Raw genomic sequence first — 24,913 nt, 5'->3', positions numbered from 1 at the left:
CGAGCCATAAACTACAGCCTAGAAGACGAGCCTCATCCTGAAAGATCTGTAGAACTCGACAAGGACATCCTGAAAACCCTGGTGGAACAAAATCTCATCGTACTGTTGAGGAACTAGCAGAGAAGCTTGGATTTGGTCATTCAACCATTCATTGAGACCTGTGTGCTATCGGAAAAGTCAGCAAATTGGTCAATGGTTCCTCACAAACTTTCCGAGTCTAATTGCATGCAGAGAGTGAATGTATGCTTTTCTTTGCTGTCACATCTCACCACTACTGCGCTATGTATATCTATATATATAAAACTGTAGTTGTGTGTGTGTCTGTCCCCTTCGAATTAGATTCCTAACTACTCCCACATTTTGCGGTGCAGTTTAACCAAATTCGGGTAGCTTATAGTCGTGATTCATATCGAGCCCGTCTGAATATTAGCGCGCGTCTACGATGAGTCTACGATTTAAAAATAATTTAACATCATTTTTTATTCCATTTTAATGCATAATTTTTCGTGTGTCGATGGCGGCGGAGTTGGCGTCCACGCTCACACCTGCACCTGTGGGGAAGGGAGTGTAAGGAAATCAACGTCGTAATGCGTTGTCAAGGAGACCAGTGTTCTTTTAGAACAACGACTTCATGGCTTGAAGACACCAAAACAGAAATGGCTAAGAAAGCGTCTACATGAGTCTACGACGATTTAAAAAAAAATTTACCATCGTTTTTTTTCCATTTTAATGCATTTTTCGCTATTATATAAGGGAAGTAACTCTCTAAAAATGTCTACGATGAGTCAACGATTTAAAAAAAAATTTACCATCATATTTTTTTTCCATTTTTAATGCATTTTTTGCAATTTTTTGGCTATAACTCTCTAAAAATGCTTATATAGTTATTTCCCTTACAAACCCGAGCAACGCAGGGCGATACTGCTAGTATATATATATATATATATACATATACATAATAAATATTAGGGAATAAATCCAAATTTACATATACATATATATATATATATATATATATAATATATACATACATACACATATACATATATATGTACATACATATATACATATGTATACATATACATACATATATACATATATATACATATATACACATATACATATATATCATAATATACATGTTTATCTATCTATCTATCTGTCTGTCTGTCTGTCTGTCTGTCTATCTATCTATCCATTTTATCTTTGCTTTCTACTTTACTCACACACATACCTGCAACGTCTATTTCTGTCTCTTTCTCTTTACTTTGCCTTACTTTTGCCTTCTTCCCAATATCTTTCTCTCTCGTTCCCTCCTTAATATTTTACTTCTTCCTTCGTTCTGACTTTCTGTCTGTTCTTCTCTCGTCTCCATTCCTACAGTACATTTCCATTTTCCCCTGCGTTACCCATATCTGCCTATCTTGCAGCCGCACTGCTTTTTTCGTTGTATATGTATATTTTATTTTGTTGTGTTTGTTTTCGTCATTGTCCTGTACATTCGTTAGTTATTCCCAATAACTTTTCGCTACTGGCACCACCAAAAGCGAACAATATCAACGCTAAAGACGTGAAATTTTAATGATCTTTTGAACGTTGACTAATAAGGAATAAGCTACCGATTTTCTGTTTGTTAGGTTTTGTAAAATTTTTCGTTTGTTGTGTATTTTGATAAATTTTTGACATACATACATACATACATACATATATTGCAATCCGGAAACATGAAATATCAACCAAATACCTAATGCACAAAAGGGACAGAATCATGGGAAAAACAGTAAAATGTAACAACCGATCCGGACTTTGTGGAGATAACACCGTAGATATCACCCACATCATATGCGGAAATGTCATCACGGTATTATCTACCGATGTGATATGATGTTGCAGCTAGGATACTGTAGAGCGAGATACGTCGAAAGGATAACTCCGAGGGAAAAGAAATAAGAAGCCACAGTATGGTAGAAGCCATAGTCACTTATAATAAAGAGGAGTACTTGGTGGAATGTCCCAGTGAAAACCTCAATAAAATATAAACACAATAGAACTGATATAATGATTTGGGACAGAGAAGAGAAACTGTGTACAATTGTGGAAATCAGCTACCCAGGAGATGTTAACATAAAACTGAAGATTAGTGTAAAAGAGAATACCTACGCTGAACTATTAGAAATCTTTCCAGATTACAAGTTCAGGTTTATACCTGTAATCATTGGGGCACTGGGATATGTAATACACTGCCTAAATACTAATCGTGAGAAATTGGGCTTCTCAAAACCAGAAAAGAGAAAGCTGATCACCAGCACTGTAAAAACCTGTGAAACTTTCCAAAAGTTTATCATTTAAGTATATATGAACATGTCTAGATATGCAAGTATATGCATGAGAAGATATACATAAAACAAAACATACAAATCTGCACGTATACATACATACACACAAACATACATACATACGTAAGTACATACATACATACCCAGTCGTTGATGTTGAAATTCCAATGAATGAGCCTTCGATCTAGGTTAGAAACCGACTCTTTCTCTATTAGCAAGAAATCTTGAATGAAACAGAATAATGACATGCATACACACACACACACACATACATACATACATACATACATACACACACACACGTAATACATACAAACATACACACACACGCTCATACATACATGTATGCGTACATACATACATATGGATATGATTTTATACCCTCGCTTTATATATTTGTTTACCGACACACGTGTTAACACAACTCTCTATGAACAGTAGACTATTGTTCCATCTCTGATGAAGATCTAGCAGGAGTACATCGCCTAATCATGTTGATCTAAATGTTTCTGTCAACAGAGAGATATAACGTATGATATAATCACTTGATTACTTTTCATTGCGTTGCTAATTGTACGTATATTAAATACGTAATTTACATTTTAAATTATGCAAGAAATATACTTAATGGCTTACGAATAAATTACTGAGCATATTCGAGCTATTCATATAAATACACACACACACAACACACGCACACACTGGCGTTTATATTTTATCTATCTATCTATCTATCTATCTATCTATCTATCTATCTATCTATCTATCTATCTATCTATCTATCTATCTATCTATCTATCTATACATCTGTCCTCTTTCCCTCCCCTCCCCCCTCATTCTATGTATGGATTTATATTCGTATATAATATAAACGTTATGTGTATTGTATACGTCTTTGTGTCTGTGTGTATGTGCATGGATGTTCAGATGCATAAATTGATACACGGATATACAGCGTGCGATGGGTAAATTGTCGCTATTTTATATTTTTAATTTCGCGCATTCGCATCATTTTTTATTTATTTCGTTGACTACACAGTATAGTAGGGTCAGTTGGGCACCGTCTATGAGAAAAAAAAAGTATCATGACGCAACTCACTCGGCCAGAAATTTTGAAACCACATGCTGTAATGCATGGGATTCGCACCGGAAGCTCCAATACGAACATTTCAGAGTGTCAGTCTCAGAACATGTACCAAGAGTGGTAAAAATCAAACATCCAATAAACATCATAGTGTTTGGAGTGATCACTTGTGATGGTGACATTATGCCTCTATTCATCTTCCCAAACGGCCTCAGACTCAACATGGAGGCCCACATCATGTGCCTAGAGGAGATAGTGCTGCCCTGGGTCGAGAGGGTGGCTGCTGGAAGACCCTATGTTTAGCAGAAGAACCCAGTCATGACTGTTAGACAATTTCTGCGAGCACATCACCCATAACATCTGGCCATCTAACTCTCCAGAATGCACTTCCTTTATTATGTGCGGGGCACAGTTGAGCGAGAGACCAACAAATCTTGTAACACCAAATATGAACTGAAGGCAAGGGTTATTCTCCAACTTAAACAAGGTGACCGTCCAGAAGAGTTGCTGGAGATTCTGAAGTCGTCTGAAGGCGTGGTTGAGACCAGTGGCGATTTTATTGACTAAATTTACTCTTTAGTATTTCAAGATACTTTTATATAATTTTGGTAAAAATGTTAAAATGAGATGCGAGTCTTATTTTCATATTTGCATAATTGAGACGACAGTTTATTCACCGCACCCTGTGTGTGTGTGTGTGTGTGTGTGTGTGTGTGTATATATATATATATATATGAGTATATACCCAAACATACCTGTACACACACTGACATATATATATATGTTCATCTATGTATACAGGTACACATAAAAATGTACATGCATAAATGTATACATGCAAATATTTATAATATTTATATTACATACATATAAGAGGGGATGACCACTACGTGGACATCCATATGCTAGAAGTAGATCCGCTATGGTCTTACCACTAAGAAATATATATTGTAAATATATATATATATATATATATATACGCACTTGTAACCCGCCCCCATACATCCAAATACACACATATCTACAAATATATAAGTACATACACAGGCGTAGATAAACTTCGATACGCACACAACCATACATACCTGTGTGCAGAAAGCGTACAATGGAGTAATTTATTTTTCAGGTTGTATTCTTACTTAATTAAAGATCTTTGTTCTCTCTGTTATATTTATCACGAAACAGCAGTATGTTAGTTTCTATTATAAAAGTTAATTGAAACTTGACATGTGCATGTACTAGCACACTATACGCTATCCCTTGCATGTCTATAGAATATATATATATATGTATACATACATATCCCTACATATATATATATATATATAATATATATATATATATATATTATATATATATATATATATAATATATATATATATATATATAATGTATCTGTGTGTATGTGCACGCGTGTGTACATATACATACATATATATATATATACATGACTGTACTATATATATATATATACATATATATAAACACACACACACATATATATATATATAATATATATATACACACATAGACAGACACATACACATACAGACGTATATATATATATATATATATATATATAATGTATCTGTGTGTATGTACGCGCGTGTGTAACATATACATATATATATATATATATATATATATATATATATATATATATATATATTATATACATGACATGATATATATACAACACATATATATATATATACACACATAGACATACACATACACATACAGACATATATATATAATATATATATATATATATATATGCGAGTGTGTATGTGTGTGAATGCGTGTGAATGTATGTCTATATATGTGTGTGTGTATGTGTAGCTATATATGTGTGTGTTGTCTGTGAGTGTGTGTATATGCGTATCTATATGTGTCTATGCATATGCATGTACGTTTATGTGCGTGTCTGTATACGTGTGTGTGTATGTATAAGAATCGAAGTATGTAGATATATTCGTGAAGTATATATACCGTTTATACGGTCATTGTTCACATAATACATGTTATATATACATGCATAAACATGCTGGAACATTCATATACATACATCGCACACTCAAGTAACCCCCTCCTACAGACGCATACACACACACACATTTACATTAAACATACGCAATTTTGCACACACACACACACACACACTGAGTTCAAAATTCCACCACTTAGCCATTACCATACATTCTCTCCAAAGACACACTCGTCATAACCTCTATAAATGGTAATGCCACTTAAATGCGTATCACTAAAATATAGCTGACGTAATAGAACTGAAGGAGAATATGACATTCGATTTAAATAAATATACATACATGTATGTGTATATATTTATGTACCCTCGCTCACATACACACAACACACATGTAGACACAAACGCACACACACACACACGCACCTTATATATAGCGGAAGTAGTAAGACGTCACTCTTGCACTTAATTCTGGGTGCGATGTTCCTTCTAGGGAAACAGCTATAAGCTAATGAGAGTGATTACGTTATTCATGTTCTTTTGTCATTAATATATATATATATATATATATATATATAATATATATATAAACGCAGACACATGCTCATACGCATTTCTAGGAGAAGGCACACATACACACACATGCACACACATGCACAGACGCAAACGCACACATACACTGATAGACACACTCAAATACGGACACTCGTTTGTATGTGTTTATCAAAAGAATCAGTGAAGTGTTTCGGTGTCTGACACCGCACATATAAATTTCTGATACTACTATCTAGCTATCAAATAACTTGATCTGAGACGTTTTAAACACACATAACCATAGGCATACAAAAAAAACAAAACAAAAAAAAAACACATACACATACACAAATACAAACATACACACTTTTATTTTGGGCAGAAGAAATCCAAATAGATTGATTCTAAAAGTTTCTACTTGTGGTTGATATGTTTTATCAGTTGAACGTTCCGATTCCAACTTGTTTACTTGATAAATCAGATGCGAAAGAGTAGGGAAAGTATGGAGCTTCAATCCATATGACCTCAGTTAAATATTTCTTGAAATTAGCTATTGATTTAATTTTTCGCTATAAAACTCAACCGACTCTTGTATAATCAGAGGCAGCTAAATCCTATATATGTAGAAGGTTGAAAAGGAACACACGAGTTGATATATATATATATATATGGAAAAAGTCAAGGTAGAAAATGCTAAATTAATTTTATAAAAAAACATTTCAGTACCGGTTTCGGTCATTGAAACTTTGTAAACTGTAAGTATGGAAAACAATTAGATTTTGGAAAAATTGAATGAAAAGTATTTTAAAAGATTACTTTTAGTAGAATGGATCGAACCCAGTACTTATTTTTTTAAAGCCTAGTACTTATTCTATCGACCTCTTTTGCTGAAACGCTAAGTTACGGGTGTTATAAACACAATACCGCCTTCTAGCGGTGGTGGGGAACAAACAGACACAAAAACACGGACGCACACACACACATTCATATGTGTGTGTGTGTATATATATAATATATATATATATATATATATATATATATAATACATGACGGGTTTCTTTGAGTTTCCCTCTATCAAATTTACTCACAAGGCTTTGTTGGTTCAAAGCTATAGTAGAAGATACATGGTTTAGCTACTACGTAGTAGGACCTAACCCGGAACCATGTGGTGAGGAAGCAAGCTTCTTATTTATGTATGTAAGCATGTATGTACGTGTAAACACACACACACACACACACACACACACACACACATATACACACATATATATATATATATTACGGAGATGTTCTTGAATAGCAAGTAACTTGATCTGAGATCGTGTGCTGAAACAAAAACAATTGCACCTTAGGTGTTTATAAGCCATTTAAAGCACACGCAAAATCGTTAGATTCACTTCAACGTTTAAACTTAAATTGTGAAAAAATTAGTGATGCATCACGAAATTTTTTCAGTGAACAGGTCGCGGTTTCAAAGCGAAGAAAATATTTTGACAATTTAAATTTAAATGCTGATGTGAACCTAACGATTTTGTGTGTTTTTAAATGGCTTATAAACACCTTCCACGTTGCAATTGTACATTATCTCTCTCTCTCTCTCTCTCTCTCTGTGTATCTGTCTATCTATCTGTCTGTCTGCCTATGTATGTATGAATGTATGTATGTATCTATCTACCTACCTACCTGCATACCTCTCTCTCTCTATCAGTCTGTCTGTCTGTCTGGATGTATGTAAGTGTGCGTAAGAGGTGAATTGATAAAGTTGCTAGAGCACTAGATGCAACATCTCGCGATATTTGATCCGGCTATCTGCATTGCCAATGTTGGCATTGACTTTCAGAGTTGATAAAAATACATCAATCTAAGCAAGGATTGACCGAACTGATCGAGTGTCGGACGAGATTCCTTGCTGTATCTGTACCAGTAGTTTGTGCTCTGAAATATGTATGAATTAGCCCGGTGTAGAAAAACTTACGTATTTAGGCAACTGCTTGCCCAGGTCCGCTCTTTGGAAAGGAGTTTTCCTGTGTACAAACCTATAGTTTGTAGACTGGAAGGGTCATATATGTATGTATGCATATAGTGGACCCTCCTGTCCTATATCCCTATGCAGTAGTCGGTAAGTTTGCTTATGAATACATTACTTCAGAGACTCAGGCGCCAGGACTTAACACAAGAAGGTTCTGGTGTCATCTCTAATGGTTGAACCACTCAGTCGATGAATTAACTTGTCTTCTATTACCAGATGACCAGTACCAGTTTGACGATGATAAGGCAGCAAATGTGGAGAGGAAAAGGTGATGGGTGGCATATCTTCCTCGTTTATATTTTATCTGGTTGCAAATATTGCGGTTGGTTCTGCTTCCTATTTCTTCAAGACCTGTAATATATCTCTTAAGTAGAATTGAAACTGCATCGTCATCAACGGCGCTTGTATGAAATTGTGGCAATTAAAATAGAATGTTGAATCGTTCATTCATTGATCACGGAGCCCTATAATTAATTAATTAAAGTTGTTCAAGATCTGGTCCGCCTGATCTTAATTCAGACATGCTGTGTCTAGAACCACTTTCTCTCAAGTGAATTTTCTTTTCAAAACGAAAAAATGTTATTCAAGGAGATCAGCCAAAATTGTGAGCCTTCGCTATGATTCCAACTCCAACATTTTCAGTGATATAACATAGTTGAGTCTGAAGAATCACAAGAGTGTATCCAGTGACGTCTAATAGTACCAAAACCTATCATAATTTATTATAGAACCATCAAGCATTAGAAAAATTCCTCATCCACCGTATTATATTCTAAATTAATTTTAATTGACTTAAGTTAAGAGAAAAGTGCTTTTAGTGGGAAGATATCTCCTATTTGGTGGTGCTTCCCCTAGTTTGTTAGATATATTAAGTCTTAAGAGTGATCCTTCAAGAATAAGCAGTTTATCCACTTATCTTTGCAAAACTCGCTAACATTTGTTTAGTCAATCGATTTGCTCTTCGTAGTTCAATCCAGAAATAACTTCTGATATTTCTATAAACAACATTCTGATAAATTCCTGATGCGTTATACCAATGGGTGCTATGTTATCTTTGACTCTCTACCGATTTAGTTAATCTAGAGTTTGCAAGTTGTAACTACAGAGATGTCTGAAGCCATTTCACTCTTGAGAGAAATATATCGTTGAATATATCGATCCTAGAACAATGAAATGCAAGACTGACTACGATGGAATTTGAACTCAAAACGTAAAATCCCTTAACTAAATACTACAAGGAATCTAATGATTTTGCTACGATATTAATAAGGCTGAAGGAACAAGTTATCTGGGAAGCAAAGTATTCATTGTTTTATAGCCATCACTCTTGGCATTCTTTTTCAAAGGAAAATAGCACACATCATTTGTAGGAAGGTTTAGAATTTCAAGAAATTTCAAGAAACAACATAAAAATTCGGTATAACTCATACTTGTAAATTGGTAAGCATGATTTTATGTGGAAGATAAGGAAAAAAAAAAGAAATGTTTTCTTTGAGGATCAAGACCATAATTTTTGATAGTTTGATGAAACAGAACTAAAAGAAAAATTACAAAAAAATACGCGTAAAAAGAAAAAAAATCACTTGCGGTTTGATGTTGTGCATATCAAATCGATGGAACTGGTCTCATTGGAACAAATGAATAATGTGTTACTTTATTTTCCGAATATAAATCAGACTGTTCTGTCCATTTATTAAAGAAACCAGACCTTTCTCCAAGGGGAATAAAAAAGGTATCGGAACAGCTGTTTTTCATCTTTCTGCAAAATCACTAATTACATCGTTTCTATTAAATTGCGTCAGTATGTCCTTGTTTTTTAAAAATTTCCCATTTCACTTTCTTCTTCTGTATACATGAAAACTATGAAAGGAATTTGATGTCAGCAACACATATTTCTAAAATGTTTTAGCTTTATTCCTCTTCTTTAGAGTCTACCACATGCTATTTAATTTCCGTGGTAGAGAATTCGATTAACTTGATATCAATCAAGTGGGGAACAATTGAGAGAGAGACTATGCTAGAAGTAGCTGTCAAAACTCTCTCAATTCATATCTTACCGTCTTAAAACAGAATCTGTGTATAGAATGTAATCATAGATATATAAAAAAAAGATAAATAAGTCACGGTTGGTAGCCTTAGGTTAACTTGATTTGAGCTGACCAGGAGTCAAACTACAGCAACAACAACAATCGGCTAAATATCGATTACTAACTTCAGAAGATATAGCCTAAAATCAATACTTAATCGAATCAGAGGGAACGAAAGACGTCTCTTCCAATAATATTTGAACTCAGAATAGCGTTGTTTCGAAATGCTAAAATATCCAATCAGACTTTCAACTACCTTGGTCACATATTTACCGAACAATAGGCAACCCGTTCTCCAAGAGTATAACAAAGTTATTGTGAACAATCCAACATTCCGGTTCAGATTCTCAGTTGGAGTTATTTCAATTTACTTGAATCGATAATGGAATTGAAAATGCACGAAACTCAATACTTAGAATTTATTGTTTCCTAAAATTATAGGCTTTGAATCCAGAACAAGTTGGTATTGTCAGCTACAAGCTAAACTGATCCGGTTTCAAATTAAATTCTCAAACATATTGATTTATTTTGTTTATGCAATCGATAAATTAACAGGTATTTACTTATCAATATATCTCTATATCCAGTGCGCTGAGTTCAACTGAACATTATCGATTTACCTTCGAAATAGTGACGTTCTTATCAGTGTTACCAATAATGTACCTAGTTCCACAGCTTCCAATAGCCACTCACTTCTTACACTCTCTCAGATCGTGGCAAATGAAATGGTGAAGCGACGGAGATTTTATTTTTAAGAGGTGATAGTTACTTTCGTGAAAAACTATTCTTACGTTAGTTCTTACGTAATATATCAGAAACCTGATGTTACATGTTGGTTTACTGAAATGACTTGAAAACAAAACTCTCAAACTTTTCTGTAACTGTCTAGCAATTTGTAATTTTATGCTCTGTTTTCAAATCCTGTAGCTGCCAATTTTGTCTTCAAATTTTTTCGGAGTCGAAAATAAAGTAGCGGTTAAGTACTTTACATCATCAACATCATCGTCTCTTCCCTTCCCGTAACCCTCTGACATCGTGCTTGTGTTAGAAATATGAAGGTGGAAAATTGTTAGAATCGGCGGAGCGTCAAAATGCCCTGTGATATTTTTCCCGTCTCTTTACCTTTTTTGAGTCCAAATTTCATCTTAGCATTTCATCCATCTGAGACCGAAAAAAATGAAGTACCTGTCAAGTATTAAGGTTGATATAATCGGCTGCTCTGTTCTTAAAAAGTTCTGTCTTCTTAACGATAAAAAAGCGTAGCATAACGGGAAACCCGACTGAGAACACACGCACACAAATGGAGGTAAAAGCGCCCACACATACATAATCAAGCAGAAATGTGGCGAATACTAATCGAATTCCATTGCTCAAAATTGTTCTGTGAAACCATTCCTTTCCGTAGATATGAAACATTTGAGCTCAAGGACAAATTTATGGCTACACTTTGTTCAAAGGAAGCATGTCAGTTTGCCTTAAGTTATCGAAGAAAGAATTAGAAACAGCTATTGCAGACATGTTGATTGAAATCTCCTTGCTTAAACGAAGGTGAGAGCGTATGACTCCACAGGTGCCATATTTTCTTTCTACTATAGGCACAAGGCCTAAAATTTTTGGAGCGGGAAGAAATCAATTACATTAACCCCAGTGCTCAACTGGTACTTGTTTTATCGACTCCAAAAATAAAAAAAAGCCTCAGCGGAAACTAAAGTAGGAATGTACAGAACCTGAAGAAATACAGCTAAGCATTTAATCCAGCGTGCTAACGGTCCCGCAAATTCATCGCCTTCGTAGAGGCGGCTTATAATAGCCTACCCTTTTCAAGCGGCGATAGCTACTTTTGCGAAGAACTATTCTTACGTTAGTTCTCACATAAAATATCAGGAACCTGATGTTACATGTTATTTTTCTGATATTAAAATAACTTGGAAATAAAGTCTTCTGGTTCCAAATTCTATTGGATCCAATTTTGTCTTTTAATTTTATTTTTCAGGATGGATAAAATAAAGTAGAAAACGAGATGAAAGCACAAATCCAAATATTACAACTAGTTTCACAGTATACTTGAAGAAAAAGTTCAAGGTACACTATCAAAAATCTTAACGTTAGCCAATGTTTCGTGATCACCTTCGTGAGTGTAGGACATGAATTTTGAGAGCCAGAACCATCTCTTGAATGTAAAGATGAAATGGTTGGGCGGACAAAGCTTTGAGCAGCCAATTTCCAGTTTATGATACAAAACCAGTTGTTGGTGTTCCATTCAGTTTCTAGACAAATTAATTGTTATTTCCTCCTTTCATTTCATTGTCCATTATAAATGTAGTTGGATAAATTACTTATGGGAGAGACTGACTTCCTGGTTAAGATTAGCTTCGTCTTCCATTAACTGTTTATTTCCTCAAGTTCTAAAACAGTTTTGTCGGTTTTAATTTGCTCATTACATAGTAGCGTTAGCTTGACTTGACTACAGTTCTTCAGACAGATTGAGTCTGAGTGGATTCTCTTACTAATGTTTCTTAAAAATCTCTTCGAAATTAGAAGGCATTTGCGTTATATTGTGTTTACTTATGATCAGATGAAGATGGTGCATTTGCTAATTAAGGTGGTAAATTGACACTCGTCCACTATAGTGCCCATTTACATTAGATTGAGTTCCTGTTAAGTAAACTTTAAAAGTATCTAAATGGATTGACGTGATCAGTATTAAATGTCTTCATCACAGTCGGAGTTAAATGCAGGATCAGTAATGAAAATCGAACTACTGTCTCTACCTGTTATATATATGTGTCTCTTTAGTTAGAATATCATTTAACCTTAATTCATTAGCTCACACACACGCAATATCACATAATAGCTTTATTCATTTACTAATCAGCTCTGGCAATTATAATTCGAAGCGTGTGTGTCTCTTTCGTATTTGGCCCATCTCCAATATTTTCAATCGTTGCTTTAACAAATATTAAACTTTTCGCTCCGGCTTCAGAAGTTATTGAAACTTCTGGCAACTACTCATAATGTTTGCAGAAATGCCAAGACATATATTTGGGATGAGGTATATTACATTTCTTAAGATTAACTCAAAGAAAACCAAAGTTCTTAACATCGAAGTACTACGTCAAAGTGGCACCATCTTATATCGCAATAGCAGCAGTAATCGATGCAGTGAAATTCACTCTCTAAACCAATTAATCAACCACAGAAATTAATAGAACAAATTAAGAAACTTTCAATTATCTTGAAGATTTAAAAGGTAAATGGTGACCGATGTACTTTTATACGAGATCTCATTAAACGATTAATGAAAACTTCTTGAAATTTATCTACGGTGGAAATGTCTCGTCTAATTAACAATGTATTTCAAAGGCAATCATTTAAATTACCGTTTTGGTTTAAAACATTTGGCCTTTAATGAAGACAAAGTGTAAATGCTAATAGACAATACTAGAAATAACCTGATAGACTCGTCTGGTCAATAATTTAGTTCTACATTCGGAAGCATTTATCAATATTAAAGTGTTTTCTTTGGAAATGATTCATTCAGCTAAATTATTCATAGAACCACTGTAAAATGGTCAGATATTTATTACTGAAGTGTTATTGCTGGTGGTGATGGTGGGGGGGGGGCAGAATCTAGTTTAAAGACGCATCTTTATCGTAGTCATTGTTGTTTAGCATCACAGCTCTGATCCAACCGTGACCATTTCAAATGATAATAAACCAAAGAGGGTGCCTTGACCGCATTTGTGTACCCGTACATGTTTTTGTATAAAGCATTTTATATGATATGCGAGGATCTTGTGGCCTCTCAAAGAAAATATTCGGAATATAAAAATCCTTGCGTATTTCTTCTGGCTCTTCACATTCTAAGTTCAAATCCCGCCGCGGTCAACATCGATCTAGGTTCGTTTAAATGAAGTATTAGTCAAGTATTGACACACTCTATACTCTCTAAATTGCTGGGATTATGCGAGAGTCAGAAATTATTATTATTATTATATTATTATTATTATTATTATTATTATTATTATTATTATTATTTTACGTTCTGAGTTCAAGTTCGGCCGAGGTCGGCTTCACATTTCACCCTTTCGGGGTCGATAAACTAAGTACCAGTCAAAAACTGGGGTCGATGCGATCAATTATCCCTCTCCTCTCAATTCCAGGCCTTGTGCCTATAGTAGAAAGGATTATTATTATTATCCTATCTTCTGAGTTATATATATCACGTCTCAGCTCCATCCCGCAGCTAGAGACACAAAACTTTTCTTTAACAAGTGTTCTTCCAAGTATTACTGCCAACAAAATACTTCCTATGAAGTTTGGTATTCGTAGCTTTTTATGCCAGAATATTGCTTTCTTTGAGACCGTCCCAAGTACAACGATCATGATAAGTATCACATTCACCTTCGAGGCTCTATGGATGCAGATTTCATCCAATGTTAGGTTTTGGGACTTCCCGACCTTCTCGTATTTTGGTCTGCAGGTATGGCTATGTTGATGGAGGTCCATTCTTATCAGAAGGATTAGTAAGAAAAATGTGATGTTGTCTCTTTACCACTAGAGGTCAGAAAGTAGTATTATACCTGGTTTGCAGGTGTCGTAAGAAACGGGAACGAAAAATCCATGAAAAAAAATCCAGAGAGGAAATTTTGATCGTTAGAGTTATGTATCTTGGAAAGGGATCAGGCAGTGTCAAAACAGTGTATGAGGTAAATACCTGTACAGTGGGGACAGAAAGTGGTGATGAGCAGGGTCAATCTTGTAATCATGTGTGGATGTGTATATACATATGTATGTATTTAATTGTAATAAGCTGAGTGTGCCAAACTTTATGTCAAAAACTCAGACTGTGGTGATGAGAAAAACCGATGGTGGAAGCTCCTAGCGTTTATATTCAGGGTTCGGTCCTCCAGGATTCAAGGACATAATCTGTATTCATGAGGGCAAGACCGGAAATTTTGCTCTTACAGTTTGAATTAGTGTCCGAGTGAAGAGAATTCTTCAGTATAATGCTTTTCTCAGCAACATAGAGACTGCATCTCTCACTGCCAGAGGACTAAGTTTTGTACTTTTCCAGTACACTTCACATTATGTTGTGATCCGTGAACTTTCTTCCAATAATCATATGTGCCTGATACGGCTGTAACATTTTGCGTCCACTGGATATTGAAGGAGGACTTGTGATTACTAAATTTGGTTCTGAAGGGCACATATGTATATGTGAGTGTGCGTGCGTGCGTGTGTGTGTATGTAAATATAATATATTATATGCATATAAATATAATATGATATAATATGATATAGGATAACAATATAATATACATATTTCTATGTCCGTACTTATGTTTACCGGCATAATCCGGTAAGAAAATATTTAGCTTAATGTCAAGCCACTTAACCTCGTAATACGATAGATGGAGATCAATATTTAATAAGTGGTATATTGAAATAAGTACATGAGATCGATATTATCGCAGAAAAAAGCCCTTAAAGGCGGTACCCCAGAATAGTCGCAGTTCAATGTCTGAGACAAGCAAGTTACCGAATAAAAGGCCGTGTAACGTGTGAAAGAACAGCGGTTATAAAAGGTGTGATAGTTTAATGGTGTGATATAATATTGTAATGGACTAATGAGGTGTGAGTCAGAGTGTTTGTGGGGTACGATGGTGGGGATGGTAGTGCAAGTGGGAGAGGGTAGAGTATATACGAGGAGAGACAGAGAGTTAAAGAGATAGATAGGGAGAGAGAGAAAGAGAGGGAGAGAGAGTAAGAGAGGGAGAGAAGAGGAGTGAATACAAAATTGGAGGTGAAAAATGTTAGAAGTGGAAGATAAACTAAAAGAGTTTATCTTTTATAAAATAGTTGTTCTATATGTCTAGACGTGTAGAGGTTGCAAGCCGGTGTTGACGGCTCAGTTAGTACGGTGTCGGGCCATTTAGGTGGAGTGAGGTGAGAGGTAGTCAATACTACAGACGCTTCATTAGCAATGGAAAGAGTGAACGCCAGAGACTATTGTGCATGCTATTCCTACAATTAAATCAACATGGAACCAACAAAAGAGCTCTCATATTCGTTCGCGCATCATGCCTGAAATAACAGCCAAATAACTCCTAAATGACGCTCTACAACCTTAGAAAAGGACAAATTTGTTACTGTGGTCGAGGTGCGATGATAATAAAACAAGAAAAAAATAAAGTTTTGTTGATAAAGGAATAGATGGGGCTGAAACCAACAATAATAACTATAACAAGCAGTTTAAGATTGGCACAAAAATAAAACCGAAATACAGGTATTTTGGGAACTAAGTGTGTATTTTGAGAATATGTGGTTACGACAAGTCTGTCAAATTATTTGTAACATTACACACACACACACACGCATACATATATATAACATTCACTTCAACATTTTAATTTAATGTGTGTCAAAATATTTTCATTGCTTTGAAACCGCGACCTGTTCACAAACAAAACTTCGAGCTGCCTTTTGTATTTGACATAGACATATATACGTACTTGCATACATCTATATATACACACATACCCATACATGCATGCATATACAACCTCATATACACACACATACACAAGCACGCTAAAATATACATATATCTACACATATATTCATACATACTAATCTATGTGCAATCATAAGACTATATATAATTACATGTATGTATTTCAGTATCATGCTTCTCAACATGTATGTACGAATTTCTTGATGTAAATGAGAGAAAGGGGTGATTATAGATGGGTACTCCCGAGTGGAATCTGGTTGTTACCCCATTCGGATTTACGGTTGAGGGTAGGTTTGTATTCCAGTATACAGACAACTTCGGTGACTTGTCTCAGCATTGCACCAGTGGCATGTGTAGATAGGATATCTAACCTAAGTCTTCCCACAGAGCCATCGTGGCAGTTTACAGCATGCTGATAAAAGATGGAGTTTGGTGTTTTTTTAATATAGCTGTCTAGGTGTTCTTCGAACCTATCATTGATGCTCCTAGTTGTCTCACCAACATAGGACTCTGGGATAACCGCGCAAGTCCCTTTCTGGCACTTAATCTGGTATACAGTGTTTTTCTTTTTGCAGTTCAAATGTGAGTGTGTAGAACATACTACATAATTATTCCGACACGTGATTTTATCAAATGGGTATGACTTACTTAATACAGATTTGATAATTCTACATGTCTTTTGTACAACTTTGATTTTGAGGCCAGTTGCACGTAGAATTTTCTTAAATGCCCTCTCCACCCTATTCCAGAACTTGTTGCGGTATAGGGGGCATATGCCGTTTTCTTAAATGCCCTCCCCACCCTCCTATTCCAGAACTTGTTGTGGTATAGGGGGCATATGCCGTTTTCACACACACACACACACACACACACACACATATATATATATATGTGTGTGTGTGTGTGTGTTTGTGTAGATGGTTGAAAAGGAACACATGTTGATATATAAAAGGAAAATAAAACAAGGTGGAAAATGTTAAAATAATTTTATCATGAAGAATATTTTAGTACCGGTTTCAGACTTTGCGACTTTTTCAACTTAGGGTAAAGTATGAAAAACAACTAAATTGAGAAAAAAATTAAATGAAATGTTTTTAAAAAATATTTCCATAGTCTTCAAATACAAGGGTAATTTTCCTTTATCTATTTTTTTATGAAAACTGGTATTTTGAATGCGCCCTTACTGTTTTTATTGTGATGTCACATGGGTTAAAGTTATTGCTTGTCAAGCATAGTCAAAGAACTGCGAAAAGAACTCCATCATATGTAGACTCTTTAATGGAACTTTGCCACCACAAATCTGCATTTGCTTACAATTCTGAAAATCCTTTCCTCAAGTGACAACTGGCTTGAATATATGTTTTGTATTTCAGAAATATGGTCAGTTGTGAGAGGAGAAAATACAAACCAGCCCTGATGACTTTTGCTGTATTTGTGCATATTACACTGTACCCAGGTATTGAAATAAAATCACAGATATTTTGAAGAAAGTTTACCTTACTTTGGCAAGAAACTGGGTGGCACAATATAGTGTTTAAAACTATACATACCATATCCTGTGTAAAGCATGTTGAAACACTGAGAAAATTAAGATTGGTGTGTTTGATGGGGCACACATTAGGTGGCTATTACATGACGAGCAGTTTTTGGAGGCCATGTATGGCATTGTAAAAAAAGTTGCTGAAGCTGCATTTGATTTCCTGGGAAATAGGAAGTCATTAAACCACGAAAAACGTGTGCAGACCCTGTTCACCAGTTTTCGAGCACTGGCCAGCAACATAAGTGTAAAAGTGCATTTCTTGCACATTCATCTGGACTACTTCCCTGAACATCATAGTGCAATAAGTAATGAGCAAGGGGAAAGATTCCACCAAGGCACCAAGACCATGGAGACTAGGTATCAAGGCGGGTGGAAAAGAAGCATGATGCCTGACTACTGCTGGTCTCTGCAAAGAAGCTGTCGTGATATAAGTTATTCATATAAAGTAGTAAATGGAAAGTTCACTCCTTGAAGCTCATAAGATGTGTAATTAAACGTTTGAGTAATATATCTGTTAAGTAATAAATGCAACAATTTGGTTTGTGTTAGTTTCTTATCTCAGTATTGCATTTACTGACAAAATTGACATTTTTCGGTAAAAAAATTGAATTCCTATTTAACCCTTCCATAAAAAAAAAATGATGTGATAGAAAATTTCTGTGGGCATTTCTGAACCCAGCATCACTAAATGAGGTAGGAATAATTGTAAAAAGCAAGACAACTTTTCTTGTCGAAAATGTTCCCCAGTGTTATCAATAAAATAATAAAAACGACTGATCAGCCCTATTACTTATGGGTAAATAATACAATTCTGATTATTCAGAGAGTAAACTGTTAAAAAGTAAAAATCGTGACGTGATATAACAAAATGGTGTGTAGTTTTGAAATCAGCATGTCAATTTCAGTCAAAATCAAGTGAACAAGCAAACCCAACAGAAATTATATTGAAATTGTTTCTCTGTGTCATGTAATATAATATAATATAATATAATATAATATAATATGATATGATATAATATAATATAATATAATATAATATAATATGATACAATATAATATAATATAATATATTATATATATATATATTTTCGTGACCAACCAGACTATCAGATATTGCTATACATCGCTGGTCACAATGCGCTTCACATTATTTTAGCCTTCAAATGACGCCACCCAGCAGGCTAAGCGAGCAGGCCAACAGAAAAAAGAGTGAGAGAAAATTGTGGCGAAAGAGTACAGCAGGGATCGCCCCCCCCCCTGCTGGAGCCTCGTGGAGCTTTAGGTGTTTTCGCTCAATAAACACTCACAACGCCGGTCTGGGAATCGAAACCGCGATCCTACGACCGCGAGTCCACTGCCCTAACCGCTAGGCCATTGCGGTACACACACACACAATTACATTTACGAAATCATGTTTTTCTTCGTTATCTTATCGTACAGAATCTATACACAAGAACAGTAGTAATGGTTGTACTTACCCTGACAATATCTTGCATCAAGGAGTATCTAAACATCCAGTCGAGTTTTATTTCATCGTTCTCCAGGATGTCCTGAAATGAAGTGAAATACATAATATATAATTATGTATGAATGTATGTATGTACGTACGTATGTAGCTATGTACGTTGGATCAATCGGGGTCAGTGAAAAGAAAAAAAACTTTAAGATAACTGGCAAGAAAAATTAAATCAGTTTATGCGAAGGCTATTTTAAAAAGTCTTATACAAACCATTAATCTTCTTTCCGGCGCATCAACAAAAGTAAAGCTAGTAAGTTGTAGCTACGTATAGGGTTGGAAAACCAGATTCACAGCACATACAATCAAGTGGAGAATCGTGGAAGGATCCATGCCATATGTAAATGGATCTAAGAAATGCAACTTATGCGTAACAGAAAGATCGAACATTATTTTCAGATCCAAGAATTCCATCACACTACTTAATTTCAGATCCGAACTTTTCAATAAATGCAAGCATATGAACAAATTTCTTTTGGCGAATTGGAGGACACCACACTCTTCGTGTTGAGCTGCTGTCTCATAGCCTTTGGATTTCTCTCTGTTTAAGCATTTTCTTTCTTTCCTTTTCTTTCCTTTCCTTTCTTTTCCGTTTTTATCCATAGTTTGTCTTCTCATTATACGTTTGCATCAACCTTTATCTTGCTCTTTCTCGCGGTTTCTCATGTAGCAGCATCCTAATTTTCAGACAAAACATATCATGTGCTCAAAGCCCGTGGATTGCTTGGAGATACAAAGCACGTTATAAAAACTGCTTAACCACGTTTCTTAATGGTCAGAAACTATTAGTAGTACTTATTTTATACAGGCCATATATAATTGAGTCTGAAAGATTGTTTGTAAACACAAGGCATGTTGCACAAGGTTGTCAGTTTGTTGTGTTTTAACAGCATGAAACTAATAGTAGCTCGAATATAAAATACTGAATATATTAAATCTAATTTATCTCTCACTGGATGGAATACGTTTTTGTTGGTCTTACCCTAACGGAACAGTAAATTATAATCGAAGGAAAAGGCAAAAATAGGGAAAAAAATTTAATAATTTAATTCACTAGATTTCCAAGTTATCAACACTGGAAATATGCATTAGAGGGGAGTGGGATGGCGGCGAGGAAGTGACAGAAATTTAAGATGAAAACAGAATGGGTAATAGAAATCTAAGTATAGCGTAACAAAAAATTACGATGGATACCATTTCAATGATGCTTCAATCATATTATATAATTAGTTCCAAGAAGTTTCCTCTTCAAATCATATTGCATCAGAAGGCGAATAAAAACTGTACTGTGGCTAGGGTCCAGGCAAAGCAGTTATACGGTTTGATACTAAACGATAAAAGTGATAAACTGAATGTATAGGATATTCGGGTTACATTTGACGATATTTTATGACTCTTTTTTCAGGAACAGCTTAATATATTGGTGTACTATCAACGTCGTTGAAGAACATAACGATTAAAGTAGAAGTTGAGAAAATGATGGCTGACATGGAGAACCTGAAGCCACTTGAATGTCGGAAAAAAGTTACGTGTATCATGATGATTCGCACCAAATATCAAAATGCCGACATCACGACAGCTGCTCAATACTCTGTGGACATTTTCAAAACTGTAAGATGTGACATGGGCAGCTGCAACGGAAACTACAAGTTGTGAAGGGACACAACAGGCGTTTCGAATCGCACTTTAGGTTCCGTTCAGCTACTGGAGATTGTGGTCAAGCCCTGACTAGAGAGAGTTGGTGCTGGAAGGATATATGCGCAGCAACAGGATTCGATCCCTTGCCATACCTCCTGAAAGATCCACAAGTGGTTGTTGGAAGCTTTATAAAACTTTAGCAGTCCCAATTTCTGGTGTCCTAATTTCCTCCGACTGTAATTTCATGGATTTCTATTTGTGGGGCGCGCTTGAGGAAGGCAACACCCATTCTACCTTCAACATCAAGACCGAGCTGATCAAGATGATCGAAGACTTTCCCATGATACAGTGAGGAATGCATGTACTATCTTCCGGGTTTGTATTTAGGGCGTGCTGGAAGCTGAGCGCGGTTACTTTGTTCAAACAGCTATCTCTAAGACATAATAAAGTTGATACATTTTGAATTCTTAGAATACTTTTATTTTTGGATGAGAAATTGTCAAACTTTGCCGGCATGTTGGAAATAACCTTTTTGTTAAATTTTGGTTGGTTTACAATTTTTCTGATAAGATAGTTAATGATTTATTGTACTGAAAAATATGGATGTTAAAATATGATTTTCTATATACTAAAAATAGACAAATATCTTTCTTATAAGGGCACATAGGATAAATTCACCATATATAAACTCTCTTTACTCTTTTACTTGTTTCAGTCATTTGACTGTAGCCATGCTGGAGCACCGCCTTTAGTCGAGCAAATCGACCCCAGGACTTTTTCTTTGTAAGCCTAGTACTTATTCTATCTGTATCTTTTGCCGAACTGCTAAGTTACGGGGACGTAAACACACCAGCATCGGTTGTCAGGCGATGTTGGGGGGACAAACACAGACACACAAACACACACATATATATATACATATATACGATGGGCTTCTTTCAGTTTTCGTCTATCAGTCAATAAAATCATAAGTAATTGTTCTCCTGAGATTTTCTTTTACCGAAAGCCAGAAACGTTTCAGCATCCCCACGTACTCATGCAAAGTGTACCTCCCCCATCCACCACAGATGTTCATCTGTACGTCTACCTGTACATATACACACTAACACATATATACAAACACTCACTTATGGTTATTTATGGTGATTAGGGTGTGTGTATTGGTATGTATTTATGCGGTGAGCTGGCAGAATCGTTAGCAGGCCGGGCGAAATGCTTAGTCGTATTTCGTCCGCCGTTACGTTCTGAGTTCAAATTCCGCCGAGGTCGACTTTGCTTTTCATCCTTTCGGGGTCGATTAAATAAGTTCCAGTTACGCACTGGGGTCGATATAATCAACTTAATTCGTTTGTCTGTCCTTGTTTGTCCCTTTTGTGTTTAACCCCTTGTGGGTAGTAAAGAAATAGGTATATATTTATGACTTCGACTCTATGTGTGTGTATTGGTTCGTGCATGTATGTATGTATGCATCTATCTATATGTATAAATGAATACGTGTGTGTGTGTAGGTTTATATGAGTGTGTGCATGAATGCATATGTGTGAGAACAACAGCAACAACAAGAATGACAACAATAAGGTCAATCCAGAGGTATCATAAAGAGATTCACCATACCAAACAGCGTTCATTAATACTGGAAAAGTCACACCGATGTTGATTAATAGGCGCGCACCAAAGTTTTTGCTGTTGTTGTTGTTGTTGTTGTTGTTATTGTTGTTGATTGTTGCTAACGAACTTTAAATTTAATAGCCGACGCACTAATTACTCACTCATGCTATTAACTTTTAATTACACTTTCAATTAATTACAATTCTGATATGTTAAGGACCGTTAATCCCCCCAAATCCTTGATGATTAAAATATCAACTTTCATTACAACTTTATAAAACGTTAACTACAAGTTGAAGGTGAGGAAATGACGATAGTCATTTCTAATGCTGGAGTTGCTGTTGATGCTGTTATACATACATACATACATACATACATGCATACATACATATATACTCTTTTACTCTCTTTTTACTCTTTTACTTGTTTCAGTCATTTGACTGTGGCCATGCTGGAGCACCGCCTTTAGTCGAACGAATCGACCCCAGGTCTTATTCTTTGTAAGCCTAGTACTTATTCTATCGGCCTCTTTTGCCGAACCGCTAAGTTACGGGGACGTAAACACACCAGCATCGGTTGCCAAGCGATGTTGTTGGGACAAACACAGACACACATACAGACACACACACACACACACACACACACAAACACACACACACACACACACACATATATATACATATATATATATATATATACGACGGGCTTCTTTCAGTTTCCGTGTACCAAATCCACTCACAAAGCTTTGGTCGGCCCGAGGCTATAGTAGAAGACACTTGCCCAAGGTGCCACGAAGTGGGACTGAACCCGGAACCATGTGGTTCGTAAGTAAGCTACTTACCACACAACCACTCCTATAATGATTTAAGTAATGGGAAGATTAATACCAAATCCATTAGGTCAGTTATGAGTGAGATCTATGATCAAAGCATTCCAGCCTTGACTGTCTTGTTTTATTGAGATCTACATTGACTACTGTATATGAATATAGTTTTACACACTTTAGAATGCGTTTTGGGGAAATATGACTGCTGTTTCTAATAAAACATAATGATCGTATAGAGTCACCTTGTTGGTGGACATGCTTGAAAGATGACCAGAAGTCTTGCGATATTTACATCAACCCCCTTTATTGATTCCTATAGATTCAAATCCCGTTGAAGTTGGTTTTATTGTTTCTGGTGTCTATGCAAATAAACACGAAATATCCTCCAGAGCAGACCAGATCAAACATCCCCGTTCTTAACACGTATTAGACTTGCATCTAGAGATCCAATGAATCAATATTAAGATGATTAAGAATAAATACGTGGTATACACTGAGTGGCTAGCTATCATAGAGGAAACAATCTCTCATAGATGAAGTTAAGCTGAGGTGGGTTTGGAAGTTTGAAATTTAAATCAAAGAGTAAATACGGTGTTCAAGAATATACACATTTAATATTTCATTTGTATTTTTCACTTAAAGATCTTAAAATTTATTGTCGTTTGTAGCCATGTACACTGCTATTTCCATGCTATTTAATCCTTGTTTATAATCGTAAGTACGACATAACCCGAGCTAAATAAATTAAGCTAAATTAAACGTTTTACGAAGTTGGACAATTATTAAAGGGGGAAAATAGTTTACATTTTAAAAAGCATTCGTGGGATATGAATTTGTTCTGTCTGATCATAGAATCTTTAATTGCTCAATTAATGTTTATTGAATAAAAATAAAATTGATCAATAGGATTTGGGTATAATTCTTAATGATTTATAGCAACAACATTCAACAGACCTACTCCAAAATGGCTGTTGTGGTTTCTAGATTTGTTCTTTTACTTGTTTCAGTCATTTGACTGTGGCCATGCTGGAGCACCGCCTTTAGTCGAGCAAATCGACCCCAGGACTTATTCATTGTAAGCCTAGTACTTATTCTATCGGTCTCTTTTTGCCGAACCACTAAGTCACGTGGACATAAATACACCAGCATCGGTTGTCAAGCGATGTTGGGGGGACAAACACAGACACATACACACACACACACACATATAT

At 35.5% G+C, this 24,913-nt stretch overlaps 1 protein-coding gene across 1 annotated transcript in view; it reads right to left on the bottom strand.

Annotated features, from left to right (window-relative positions):
- The window catches only part of LOC115214978 (atrial natriuretic peptide receptor 1), an 853,780-nt gene that overhangs the window by 99,700 nt on the left and 729,167 nt on the right, over positions 1–24,913 (bottom strand). The window contains exon 12 of the mRNA XM_029784078.2: positions 19,593–19,664. Within this exon, the coding sequence (XP_029639938.1) occupies positions 19,593–19,664 (72 nt within the window). The remainder of the gene's footprint in view (positions 1–19,592; positions 19,665–24,913) is intronic.

The sequence above is a fragment of the Octopus sinensis genome, linkage group LG8 (assembly GCF_006345805.1).
Source record: "Octopus sinensis linkage group LG8, ASM634580v1, whole genome shotgun sequence".
Taxonomy (NCBI): domain Eukaryota; kingdom Metazoa; phylum Mollusca; class Cephalopoda; order Octopoda; family Octopodidae; genus Octopus; species Octopus sinensis.
The sequence above is the reverse complement of the archived record's forward strand: the minus strand, read 5'-3'. Positions and strand labels throughout refer to the sequence as shown.